This window comes from Copidosoma floridanum, unplaced genomic scaffold (genome assembly GCF_036245765.1).
Source record: "Copidosoma floridanum isolate Cflo_tuat_1 unplaced genomic scaffold, Cflo_Japanese_pri ptg000006l, whole genome shotgun sequence".
Taxonomy (NCBI): domain Eukaryota; kingdom Metazoa; phylum Arthropoda; class Insecta; order Hymenoptera; family Encyrtidae; genus Copidosoma; species Copidosoma floridanum.
Window position 1 is genome coordinate 23,112,930 of NW_028321883.1, and position 13,609 is coordinate 23,126,538.

The 13,609-nt window shown below is 40.4% G+C and overlaps 2 protein-coding genes across 2 annotated transcripts; both read right to left on the reverse strand.

The window, feature by feature from the left end:
• Positions 1 to 9,934: 9,934 nt before the first annotated feature.
• Positions 9,935 to 10,982, reverse strand: LOC106640293 (uncharacterized). The gene is made up of 3 exons (XM_014354275.2): positions 10,833 to 10,982; positions 10,613 to 10,768; positions 9,935 to 10,226 (listed from the first exon to the last, which is right to left on the reverse strand). Exons 1-3 carry the CDS (start codon positions 10,980 to 10,982, stop codon positions 9,993 to 9,995), a joined length of 540 nt encoding a protein of 179 aa, XP_014209761.2. The 3' UTR covers positions 9,935 to 9,992.
• A 63-nt stretch (positions 10,983 to 11,045) lies between these two features.
• On the reverse strand, positions 11,046 to 12,977 carry LOC111642787 (uncharacterized). Its single transcript, XM_089598810.1, has 2 exons — positions 12,856 to 12,977; positions 11,046 to 12,752 (listed from the first exon to the last, which is right to left on the reverse strand). Exons 1-2 carry the CDS (start codon positions 12,952 to 12,954, stop codon positions 11,046 to 11,048), a joined length of 1,806 nt encoding a protein of 601 aa, XP_089454936.1. The 5' UTR covers positions 12,955 to 12,977.
• Between the last annotated feature and the right edge of the window lie 632 nt (positions 12,978 to 13,609).

Sequence of the window (13,609 nt, forward strand, 5' to 3'; positions counted from 1 at the left end):
GACATGGAGAGTGGAACGTATATTGCATGACACAAGTGTCAAGGGGCTTAGAGGAAGGGGCAGATACTTGTACATTCGCTGAAATTGCGATTCATTCAAATGCGCGACGGTCATCATAACTTCCTCGGACTCATTGTGGTATCGCGCCCGGCTGGTTGTCATACCGCGGGGGTGATCGGCCGGAAGATTTCATTTGTCATTCCCTATGCCGTATGGCTCGACATGAACAAACAATGCAGATAAAAAAAGCAGTGCTCCTGTGTAAGTGCACACCTATACAGTCTGGGTTCGTGTGTGTGCGTATCTGCTGGCATTGAATATTTTCTGAGCTTTTTGTTTCTCTTTTCTGGAGACATGAAGTATTAACGTTCGTGGTTTTGCGAAAAAAAAAATGGGCACGGTTGAAGAGGGTGGTGACTAGTGTGAATTTTTAATTGATTATATGGTTGAGAAAATGTAAATACAGTTACCGATTGACGGCTTACATTTAATCGTTCTTGTTTTTCGTATTTCCAATCGATCGAGCTGTCTGTTTACATGCTTTTGGAAAAATATTTATATAATGTGTCCAAAGTATTTCTTTGTGATTTCACCGAGTATACCACCTCAGCGCAAACATTGTTGGTTTTACCAAAACACATTGTGCACATTACGCGCGCCCCTACAATCAGCTTTGATTTTTCGTAGTGGGAAATAAATGTTCGAATTTTTCGTTGCTTTTACAAAAATCGTGATAAAATTATTAAACTTTACAACAACCTTATTCATGTATTATTTTGGGGGGTGCAAAAAGTGGTTTAAATCGATTGTTACACTTACTAAATCACCAAATCTACGGTCGTAAGTCATTAAATGAACAGCCCTTCAGCAAAACGCAAACACAAAAAATCTCTCAGGTAAATATAGGATGAATATTTTTCGTTATCATTATCAACCAAGGGTCAGCATAACCATTTCGATTGATTTTTTTTGGAGCACACATGGACATGAATATACTCACTGGAAATTACCGCGAACGAAAGGACAATCGGCATTGCGAAACTTGAGCGAGATAAGAAACGGTCGTCCGAGAATCCGTGGCTCACCGTATCGGAATCGAAGATCTGCAATCCGAAGATGGAGAAAAGCACGAGCGATCGCTGAGATCCACGCTATACATATATAGGTACCTAGCGCACCAAGCCACGTGCACATGTATCTCCAAAGCGATCTCTATCTCGGTCCTGAAGGCCTGTAACGGATAAAATAGCCTACAGAGACGGACAGAGAGACCATACACACACGTATATATGTATAAACCCCCAACTATAACTCAACAACTGTACGACGCTCCATTCGATTAGACATCCGTATATATGTATACCCGCTTGTTATAATCTCCTTGCGTTGTGGGAAGTGTACTTACGTATAACATAGAATCGAGAGTGGAGGGTATTGTGGTAGACATCGCGATGTGATCTCGAATGCGTATATATTTATAAAACAGACTGGTCGTGGCTATTGCCGTACGTGTACTCGAGAGCCGCGCAGTGTGTGTCGCGATGGTTGCACGGTACCTATATTTACTCTGCTTCGTCATCCCTTTCTTGAAGAGAAAAGTGGCCTCGAGTGTAATGTTGTCTCGTAGAAATAAGATGCCCCAGAGAGAGACGACCGAGTTGAACTCTGTCCTTTCCTTGGCGCGATGGAGATAACGGGTGGGACGCACTGACTTCTTGCGCTCGTTCTCGAGATCATTGTGACTTTAGCGCTTGGAGGGGGTTTAAAGTGCGAGGGCGACAATGAGGATGAGCGTGGTACTTTTCGTCGGGTAATTTTGTGGTTAAGAGCAATAAAGTTAATGGCCAAACGAGAGCCGCGGTGAAAAACGCCTCATTCATTTACTCCCTGTCATTATTTGTATGTACAATTGTCGAGCTTGCGGTCATTTTGTCGCGACAACTGTACCTTCCATTGTTTCAAAGACAAGAGCGCCATGCAAGTATCGAATGAAACCCCAATAATGTAGAAAAAATGGGGTACTGTCTAACCCACCCCTTGCCCTCTTTTGCATCTCGAGAGGATACATGTGTGAATTTCAATGCAACATTTTTGTACCTATATTAAAAATTTAAAAAGTTGGCACAAGTTGCAGCAGACGAGGACAGGTCGTATGTGGCCTCTGTACTTTGACGTATTATCCTAATACGAAATCGATACACCACCAGGAGGATAACGATCGCAGTCTCTCGCTGGCATTAGCGGTTAACGCGGCCCCTCGCGCAACATAAGCCATATCAGGCATCATCTATATACATATACCTTCTAGACGTGTACCTGGCAGTGTTTCTCTCTCTCTCTCTCTCTCTCTCTTGAAAACTAACAGGCTCCAGCGCAGTTATTGGCGCCTCGACTGTGCCAAAGTTCAAAATCGACGTGCCGCTACAATATACTTTATACCTTTGACCAGATGGTTCATGATTTATAAGTGCTCGCAAAGTCTGCACACGAAAAACAATCAAGCGTTTGCGCCACCTCAGGTATCTCACTTTATATATCAAAATAACAGAGACATCGGGAGTACTTGCGAACACGTTTCCATTGCGGTTTTGACGAAAAGTGCCTCTCATCAGATTCTGCTCGTTGTAGCATTCACATATAAATGAGCGGGGGGAAAAAATGAAGAGGGCAAACAGCGAGTGCGTGCATAATCGGCTCTAATATAGTTGTGTACACAACGCGGGGAAAAATTGCGTGCGCCCCGACCTTTATAATCATTCGTGCGCCGTCGAAAGGAGCTTATCGAAAAATAAGTACTCGGCCGATAACGTACATATATACCTAAGTGTATTTTGCCAGTCACGTGACTAACGACGCTGCCTTCGTCCCCCGATATGAGAGCTGCTTCCGGAGCATCGATTCGCCAACGTTTGGAGGCGGAATAAAAGAAAACTGAGAGCAGGGCCATGGGCTGAGGGAGAGAAACAGAGCGTTGTTATGACATCAAGGGGTCGCGTGGCGTCGTTTACTGAAATACCTCGTTATCGATATATTTGTGGAAACGAATTTGAACGGAGCTGAGGATTTCTCTTTTCTTTTCTCCTTCAGTGGTAGAGCTGATTGTGAACCAACAGTCGAGTTGGTTTTGCTTCGTGTCAAAAGGCGCGGTTGACGATGATTGGGCAAAGTTGTTATGCAAAAATAAGCTCGAAAAGGCATGGAGAACGCAATAAAATTCCACCTTAAAAACGTGCGACTTGATCCACGCGCGTGTATATCAAGTGCAAAAAGCACTTTGGTACCAGAGAACACCATAAAAATATTACCTTATGTACACCACCTTCGGCGTTCCCAAAAGATCTTGACGGGGGATCCCGAGCTGAGAGCTCGTACGAAAAGTATCAAATTGCCCCGAGAAGTCTATACGTTTGCGTACGTTACAACCCCACACGACATTACCTTTCCTTCCTTCTCTCTCCTTAACAACTCGGCTTTTTGGTAGCGAACGCGCGCCAAGTTAACGCTAACAAGATTACCCGGGGGGGAATGGGCGGGAAGGACCTTAATATCGCCTTATCTCCAAACTCTGCTGTTCTCCGGAGCTCATCCTTCCTCTTTGCCCCTTTTTTCCTTCCTCTCCTGGTCTCGTGTTTCCTTCTTATTTTTTTTTCTTCCTCTTGCTTTCCTCCACACATATGGTCTATTGCACTTCGTGGAGGTGGCTTCGTCCGTGGGGAACCTTTTTCTTTTCCTTTCTGATCTTTGTCGCTAAGGGTCTTCTATTTCAGCCAATAACGAAGAAAGGCGATACGATGTGCGCTACTATGTGAGATTTGGGAACTCGCTCTAACCGTTTTGGTACCTCTGAAATGATAGTTATTTCGATTCAGAGGGCCATCCTATTTTTTTTTCATCGAAATTGAATCCACCAAGTATAGAATCCTACGGTGGGAAGTTACAAAGTTTTTTCAACTGCTAGAATTTGGTTTGCGTGGATCGGTGATATTTTGGCTAAAAGGTCTTTACTCACTCGAGTATCAGCTTTTCCTCTTGACGAAAAAAATTCGCGTCTACACCTCGTTTCTACCGAAGCAAGAGCCAATAGGAAGGGGCCTCGAGACACCAATACTACATTAATACCAGCCACTCGATCGCATCATTAAAGCCAGCTCCTACAGTCTGCACCTGGGGTAAGATCAATGCGAAGCTTGATCGGCTCGATTTAATCGCCGGTCCAAGTGTTGCCGTTTAATTGCTCTGCGTATCGGAAAACGGATGACACTGCACTCCAAGAGAGTACAACCGCTTCGAGGTGCCGTTGATTCACTGCTGCAAGCCACCCTGGATAGCTGACCAATTAATACTGAGACTAGGATAGATGCACGGATTGCCAATCCCCTGGCTTCCTTTTGGTTCTCCTTACGTCAACTCACAAATCTTTGAATTATTTCCAAATCTGTTAAATGCTATTTCTAAAAAAACCCAAACGGTGTTTCCGTGCCGCCCGTTAACTGGGATGTTTATGCTTGACGCAAAAGGATTAGCGAGAAGGATCGTAAAACGACGCGTCAACGATCCAAGTTTTCCTTAAAACCATATCTTTTCCCATTAAAGGGGTGCTCATTAAGCCCCAAACGAAAAAGTGAGCATTTTTGCGGTGGACCCGCACTAATAAACGAGAACTTTGGACGCGGGAAAAAAAACTCTCTCGTCGTAAAAACGATCATAAAAAGCTCGTACCGCTCGTTGATAGATGCATTATGAAAAATTTTTCTTGATGAGCATAATCATCACGACAGATCGTTCCAGCCGAACTTCACACATCCCACTTTAAAAAACTTTGCAAAAAAAAAATGACATCTTCGTTGATGGCGTATTCGTAACCCCGTTTAATTCTAATGTCCGCTCATGAACTAGTCGTGTACAGCAGCCAGATACCGCGAAAGCCCCTTAAGTTCCCGAAACTTTGCTCAAGTTCCAGAGACCCTGGCGCGACACTTGCGCTGTTTGCAGCAGCCTTTGTCTGAAGCGCAGCATCTCTTGCTTTCTGCTGTTTATGGCTGCGGATCTGGGCTCCTGATGGCTGTGGTTTGCTGACGCTCTCTTTCTCTCTCGAGCATCGGTAAGACCCTCCCCGAAAACTTTCTGTCGAATATGACGTTACGGCGTAATGTACCCTCTTCTCTACATTTCTTGACGAACCCTTTGCCAACCGAAGCTGAATTTGATTGGAATATCAAATTATACATCGGCTATCGATTCATAAACTTTGATTTGCCGAGGGGTGGGCCATGATGAAAGGAAGGTGCTCATTAGGGCCATCGATTATGCGAGATGGTATAACTATTTGGTACCGGAGTATCAATGATAGGTTCGTAAAGTGTAGCGTTACTTTTTTTTTTATTCATATCATCTTGTTTTCTCCACTATAGTCCTTCCTTCAAAAGACCTACTCAGTTTTACAAATCAGAGTAGAACAGTAATGTAGACACAGAAGAATCCATAAGTGCTGATGATGTTTAACGATTGCGTCATTATACGTATGATTGTATCTGTTTTCAGAACATGTTGTGATGATAGAAGACACAAATTCACTAAGAAGCTCGTCCAATTAATTTTCAAATTCCAGCATCATAAATCCTTGGCCTTTGACCCAAACGATTTACGAATGAATAACAACGAGAGGACGCCTCCGTTCCCCTTACCCTCGCGCCATCAGAGGATAGCGTATAGCGTTACTCAAGCATCAGCAGCCCACCGCATCGGACCACTTCTTATGCAACTCTCCTTAACCCCCGTCCCACGCCTCTTTGAACGAGAAACGAATAAATTTGCGGGACCACCGCGCGTAAACGTCCAACAGTGGTGGGCAAACGAATACCCGCAATCTGTTAGGTGTGAATATTTAAGCACTCCCGGTGAGTATACAGTTCATTTGCCCCGGTCGTAGACGAGGGGGGCCCGAGGGAAAAAAAGGAAAACAGAGACCGCGGGGAGAAAGAAGACTCGAGGCGGCTTAAAAGGAAAAAGAAACGAGACACCCCTCCCTCTTCCTTTTTTTTGCCCATTCCTCAGCTGCGCGGGTCTTTTTATTCCTTTTCACGCGACTGGATATGTATAGAGGCCTCCTCCTCCTTCTCGGCAGCAACTCCCCCCTCGTGGCAACATCTTTGTCAATACATAGCAGTAGCAATAGTTGTATGGATTACTGCATATACGTACATATACATGTATATATACACCGGTATGCCGAGGTTCCCCCGCGAGAAGGAGAGAGGATCTCGACTCCTTTTCACCACCCCCGAGGATATATCCTTACCTCTAACGCGTCTCTTTCTCCTTCTGTGTGTACATGCCGTTGGTGGCTTCAGAAGCCCCCTCCCCTTCTTCTTTTACATCCTCTGCTCGGCGTCGTGTACACGCGGTGGGTTAGATTTTTGCCTGTGGCTTGAAAGAATCGAAGACTTACGGTATACAGTACAAGGCCGGAGAAGCGCATCGAAGCTTGAGATATGGACTCGAGGATGTGGCCTGATGTTGGCGGCTTCGTAAGTAATGGTATGCCCAAACAAAAAGAGAAGATAGACAGCTGATGGTGTATTATGCATCCCGTACGGGTTTGACAAACGTTTATAGCTGCAAGTTTTTCTTTTTCAATATTTCAAGTGCTGATAAGTCTATGAAAAATATATATGATCGGTTCGATCTGCTACTGACGAACGGACAATAAGCAATTACAGCGAGAAATCGAAATATTATAGAAATATAGTGTATGGACGTGAAAAGGTTCGATAAAAGCCCGATACAAGGTCCGATCGACCCATGCTTTGATCCTTTTATTTTTGCAATGTTCTTTTCTTTGATGTCGGTCCCTATAATATATAACCAGGTACGCCATTAACGCCTTTTTATCATAATTTTATGAGCTTTTCTTTTACCTTCCTTTCAAGAATTTTTCGCGGTAGTACGGAAATAGCTACGAGGTGGTGAGGACTGGAGCTAAAGTGACTATCTATTTTGCATACCGTTGACGCTGGTGTTTGATTTTTTAGTGACTAATTTATTTTTTGCATTAATTTTGTCCTTACAAGTACATGATTTTTTCTCTTTTAAAAATACATTTGAATTTATGAGCAAAAATGTCTGTATAATATAATTATAATAATCATAGTTAATACCTCCACCCATACGAACGTAAGTTTATACTCATGTAGAAAACACTAAATCACCCTTTAGTCAAATGAGACGTTCAAATAAACAAAAAATTGATTATGTAGTGCTAAATATCCTACCCGTAATTGAATTACAAGATCTTATAATTCAGTTAAGTAACTTTCCCCACGGTAGCTCGGCAAACCTTTCCTCTTCACCACGAACAAAAAAAAAACAAAAAAACAAAAAGAGAAAAATGAACAGCTTCGAAAGTTGGTTGTCCGCTTGTTCCAGACGACAACGACGTCAAGCCACACGCCCCAGTAAAAGAGAAAGAAGAGCCTGTCCCGGCGCAAAAAGCCGACTGTTATCCCGAGCAAGCTCATGCGTCGGTCAACTCAACTGCCGGCTATCTCTCGTTATGTTTAAACATCGTTTACGGCGAAACTGCGCTTTTTCACGGCTGCCATGCGGGTGAAATAAAAGGATACGGAGGAAAGAGAGTGTGCGTGTCCCGAACGAGCCCGGGGTCAGGGAAGGAGAACGGGAGCGCGGGTACGGCTAGGGTACGCTAGATCAGCCGAAGAGGTGGCTGCTGTACGGAACCGGTCCCGGGACGCTTCCATGTGTGGCGGATTGCGGAGTTCAAGATAGAGACGGAGACAACTATACGCTCGTGCTCCCCGACATCGAATTGTTTTTTTTTTTTTTTTTCTTCTTCCTTCTTTCATTCCTTTATTTTTTTCTTTTCCCTACTCTTCTGCTATTTTTAATTGGACTTCGTTCTTTATCCACTTAAGTTACTCTGATGGTCTTCGTGCAATCGCCCAAAGTTTGTTGTTACTTTTTACACGATTTATTCTAGGTCGTTTTAAAATGACTTCATAGATTTTGAAATAGTCTTATTATTTCGAAATGTATAGTTAACTGAAGTACATGGAATAAATTTTTGGAATGCGGAATTTAAGAGAGACGATTCAAATGTCTTACAAAAATGTTGGTTTTCTCTAAAAATAATTTGATTTATAAAATACAAGATAAAAAAAGGTTGTTATGAGTTCAATAATAATGAGTTAGGAAAATATCTTAAGGGACCCTTTGAAAAATGTGATTCTGAAGTCAAATAAGTAGATGCAAGCATTTTTTCAATAATATTCTCATTTATATAATACTAAATAATAACATTTATATAATATTAAATACTACATTCGTGTTTTAAAGTTTATACATATCTGCTATACAAATTATAATGAAAAATTGTTACTCCAAAATATTCACTATTTGTCAAAACAAAAAAATCTATTATTATTACCGTTTCATTGTAGGTATAAGCTAACGTTTACATATCTTTAATGTGAGATAAAACCACAGTAAATTTTAATATTCAGTAGTCTTTCATCTTTTGTATACACTTCGTTGTTTAACATAAGCTGTGGGAGGCTAGGCAGCTGAAAGGGGATTGGAACAATATTTGGATCAAAATTTGAACGTTCGTAGATGCCCTAAAAGTTACAATGTGTCAGATATAAGATGATTATTAATTTATCCATAAAAAATACAGCAAATATAACTTACTTTATTGGGAGGACATCTGGCTCTTAGTTTCATTATTTTTATCACTACTCGATAAACAGTACCTACTACTCACAATATTGTTACAAATAGTTGTATTGTAAGACAAACCCGTTGGTACATACAATGAACTAAAAACGTGAGCCCATATTGTTATTTTTAGCTTCAAAAACAAAGTCATTATTTATATTTTTGACTTGAATTGTCTACAGTTAATATGTAATAAATAGTAACTTACCCATACCTCCCGTGGTATGTTTTCTAGTATTGACTCTTTGAGATTAATAGTATTTCGATTGTCGGATTTTTTATTCACTGAAACATTTAATAAGGCTGCATCAAAATACGTTGAATTCACGTACGTGACTGATATATCTTCAACTCGAATGTACTGTAATTGCATGAATAATTTTAAAATATTGGTTAAAAGTTAAATCATAGTAAATAAAAAATAACTTACACTACAAGAAGTAACTTTGACACCACATAAAAATATTATGATTACAATCAACCAACCACTAACCATTCCCGTTGATAAACTTAATAAAGAAAAATTGATCTAAATGAATTGAAAAATAAATGATTAGATTCTGAACTATAAGCAAATTTGAACAATAGTTTAATTGACCTGAAATTATTTTTAATCAACATTTCTAATAGTTCCATAATTACATTAAAACAAACAATAATCAATGAGCCTTGTCACAGGCACAGTCAAAATAAAATAATTCTACAATGAGGGGGGTTTCAAGCTTTCATATAATAAGGAATCGGAATAATCTAGTAAGCAAATAACATGCTTTGTCATGTTATTGTCATTCAAGTTTCGTAACATCTACAATACAACATGAATACACGACGTATAATGATAACTATCTCAAATATAATTGCAGTAGGAAAATTTTTTTGAACGTTAAAATATACATTGTATATTTTAAAATAAAATAATGTATATTTTAATTCCCGCATATTTGTTATTGCAATAACAAGTATGAAAATTCTTTTTGTTTTTATTATCCTTGTTTATAATACTGTCCAAAACGTAATTTTCGTACTCATTCGTACATCATATGTCTGGGAATAATTTTTAGTACTGAAATAATTTGTTTCTCTTTTACATATACCACTTTTTGGTTTTTACGCTTGAAGTGTAATGCAAGAGTTATGATTTTTTGCACTTAAGGACAACTAAACTTAAAAGTAAATTATTTATTAGTTGAATTTCGGTACTTGAAATTGTATTTTATACGTTAGGACTAAAAGTATATTTTATATAAAGTTTACATTATTCAGTTGAAATTCCAAGAACGACAACGATTACATTGTGTGCAAGGTCGATTGAATTTTTGATATTGGCGCGAGTATCTCATATTTTCTGGAGGTACAAAATTAACAAAAGTTCTTGTTTTCATTAACGTTCCGCTTCTTGAATACAATTCATTGTTGAGCATCATACGAGGGAGATTCGTAGCACAAGGTGGAACCCTGATATTTGGCTCCATTTCCAAACTCTCGTACATACCCTGAAAAAAAAAATCATTTTCTTCATTGTATTCTGTACACTTACTAACTATAAATAAATAGAACTTAAATTTCACAATTTGATACCAATTAAATTTCAGTTAAAGGCTTATGGTTTAAGTCATTACAATATTATTTGATATCATAATAATTCGTCTTAAACAATATTATTGTTGCATGGCATACGGAATTTCTTTCTCAATTATAATAAAAAAAAAAAAATTCTTTATGGCTACAACAGAAGTTAGCTCGTTTTAAGTGGTATTTGTTATATCTAGGTAATTGTATTATTGTTATTGGATATTTAGAAAGTATAATACTATTAATTATTCATAATGTAAAGTTTGAGTTGAGAAGAATTAATTAATATTTTGTAAAATAAGAATACCCTTTTTGGTGGACAACCACAGTTTACTCCCATCCTATTCATTACTTGTTGGAATACACGGTTATTTGAGGCATCCATACACACAGGTGTATCATACGATACTCCGGTTGGAGCATAAGTATTGCCAAAAACATGAGCATAAACATCTGTTTTTAACTACAAAAAAGATTCATCATAAACATTACATAAAAAATAAAAATTTTAATGACTGTAAACCTACCGACATATCACGTGGTAAATCTTCGATCACCCTAACTCTGCTATTAATAGTATTGCGCCCATAAGGTCTGCGATTTACAGAAACATCGAGCGATTCTCTATCAAAATAACGTCCATTTACATGCGTTACATGCACATCTTCTACTTCCATTCGCGCTGTATCTATAGTAACAACTTTATTACTAATTTTATTTTCTAAACAAAACTTATTTTTTTAACATTGTACATAAAAATAGATAACTTTACCACTTTTTCCTAGATCCCTTGATGCTCCACCAGAACTCATACTGCCATGTCCACCACCTTGGTTAGAAGACCATCTATAAGAATTTCCACTGTGGCCCATAGACATACCAGAAGAACCGCCACTAGAGCTCATACCATCTCGAGCTCCTCCTCCAAGACTCATCGATGCTCTACCGGAACTCATCCCACCATGCCCACCACCATGTCCACCGTGTCCCATCGACATACCAGATGAACCACCACTAGAGCTCACACCACCTCGAGCTCCTCCGCCGAGACCCATCGATGCTCCACCGGAACTCATTCCACCATGTCTACCACTATGCCCACCATATCCCATCGACATACCAGAAGAACCACCACTAGAGCTCACACCACCTCGAGCTCCTCCTCCGAGACCCATCGATGCTCCACCAGAATTCATGCCACCATGCCCACCACCATGTCCACCATGTCCCATCGACATCCCAGAAGAACCACCACTAGAGCTCATCCCACCTCGAGCTCCTCCTCCGAGACTTGCCGATGCTCCACCAGAACTCATGCCACCATGCCCACCACCATGTCCACCGTGTCCCATCGACATCCCAGAAGAACCACCTCTAGAGCTCATCCCACCTCGAGCTCCTCCTCCGAGACTTGCTGATGCTCCACCAGAACTCATGCCACCATGCCCACCATGTCCCATCGACATCCCAGAAGAACCACCACTAGAGCTCATCCCACCTCGAGCTCCTCCTCCAAGACTTGCCGATGCTCCACCAGAACTCATGCCACCATGTCCCATCGACATCCCGGAAGAACCACCACTAGAGCTCATCCCACCTCGAGCTCCTCCTCCGAGACTTGCCGATGCTCCACCAGAACTCATGCCACCATGTCCACCATGTCCACCATGTCCCATCGACATTCCAGAAGAACCACCACTAGAGCTCATCCCACCTCGAGCTCCTCCTCCGAGACTTGCTGATGCTCCACCAGAACTCATGCCACCATGTCCACCGTGTCCCATCGACATCCCAGAAGAACCACCTCTAGAGCTCATCCCACCTCGAGCTCCTCCTCCGAGACTTGCCGATGCTCCACCAGAATTCATGCCACCATGGCTCATCGACATACCAGAAGAACCACTACTAGAGCTTATTCCACCTAGACCTCCCGATCCGAGACCCATAGATGCTCCACCAGAACTCGAACCGCTATGACCTCCACCTTGGCTAGAGGACCATCGATAGGAGCCTCCACTAGAACTCAATCCACCTTGACCTCCCGATCCAAAACCCATGGATAATCCACCAGAACTCGAACCGCTATGACCTCCACCTTGGCTAGAAGACCATCGATAGGAGCCTCCACTAGAACTCAATCCACCTTGACCTCCCGATCCGAAACCCATGGATGATCCACCAGAACTCGAACCGCTATGACCTCCACCTTGGCTAGAGGACCATCGATAGGAGCCCCCACTAGAAGTCATCCCACCTTGACCTCCCGATCCGAAACTCATGGATGATCCACCAGAACTCGAACCGCTATGACCTCCACCTTGGCTAGAGGACCATCGATACGATCTACCGTTAGAACTGTGCCCACCATAACTTAGACCCCCATGGGTACTGCCTCCGCCAATGGACGATAGGTCAGGTATTCCAGTAACTGTCGATCTAGGAGCAATCTAAAATGATTTATTTGCTAATTATTTGGTAGTATAAGTCGAGGTATAAGTAATCTATTGTATTTTTTTTTCTTTTTTTTTTAGTTATTCAGTAAATACTCACCTCACATTTAAAAACAGCAATTGTGCGTAGTAGTAAAATAATTAAAATTAAATCTAAACGAAAACTCATATTTAACGTAACGGATGCAATAATCTGCATTTATATGAGCCTTTGTGTGAAGAGCAAAGATATGATTTAGTAAAGTGTAAAAACGTCACTTTAGTATCGGCAAAGTGTGGATACGTAGTCTGTGATCCAACTAAAGTTACGTAAAGTATTTTCCTCTGGTGCAAGCATAATTTGCAGTCGTTACATTCTTTAGCGTGTATGAGTGGACAAAACATATGTAATAATAAAACATTTTTTTTTAATTCTATAATGAAAACCTTGTTAGTTTTCAACAAAAGTATGAAAGGCAAAGGCTTGAAAGCTTGTGGTATGAATATTTTTTAAAAATTATAAATAACTTATGGTTGTGTCAAATTTAGCAAAAAACGTATTATAATTATATAAACTAGCAAATTTTATTGTATTATTAGAAATCCTTTTCCAGTACTTGAAATATAATAATTACTGTAAAAAAATGGCATGGATGAATATTTTTCATGACTTTGTTTTATGCTGATGAAGTTAAAACATTCTAGATGTTCATCATTGACAAATTATACTCGATTCCAGCAGTTTTTATTTAAATTATTACTAGATATTGATTCGAAAATATTAAATACAGCGTAACATAACCAATGAGTTTGCATTCAAAGTACTGAAAATATCAAAATCAATAGTACATAAATATACAGTATCAAGTAATTAA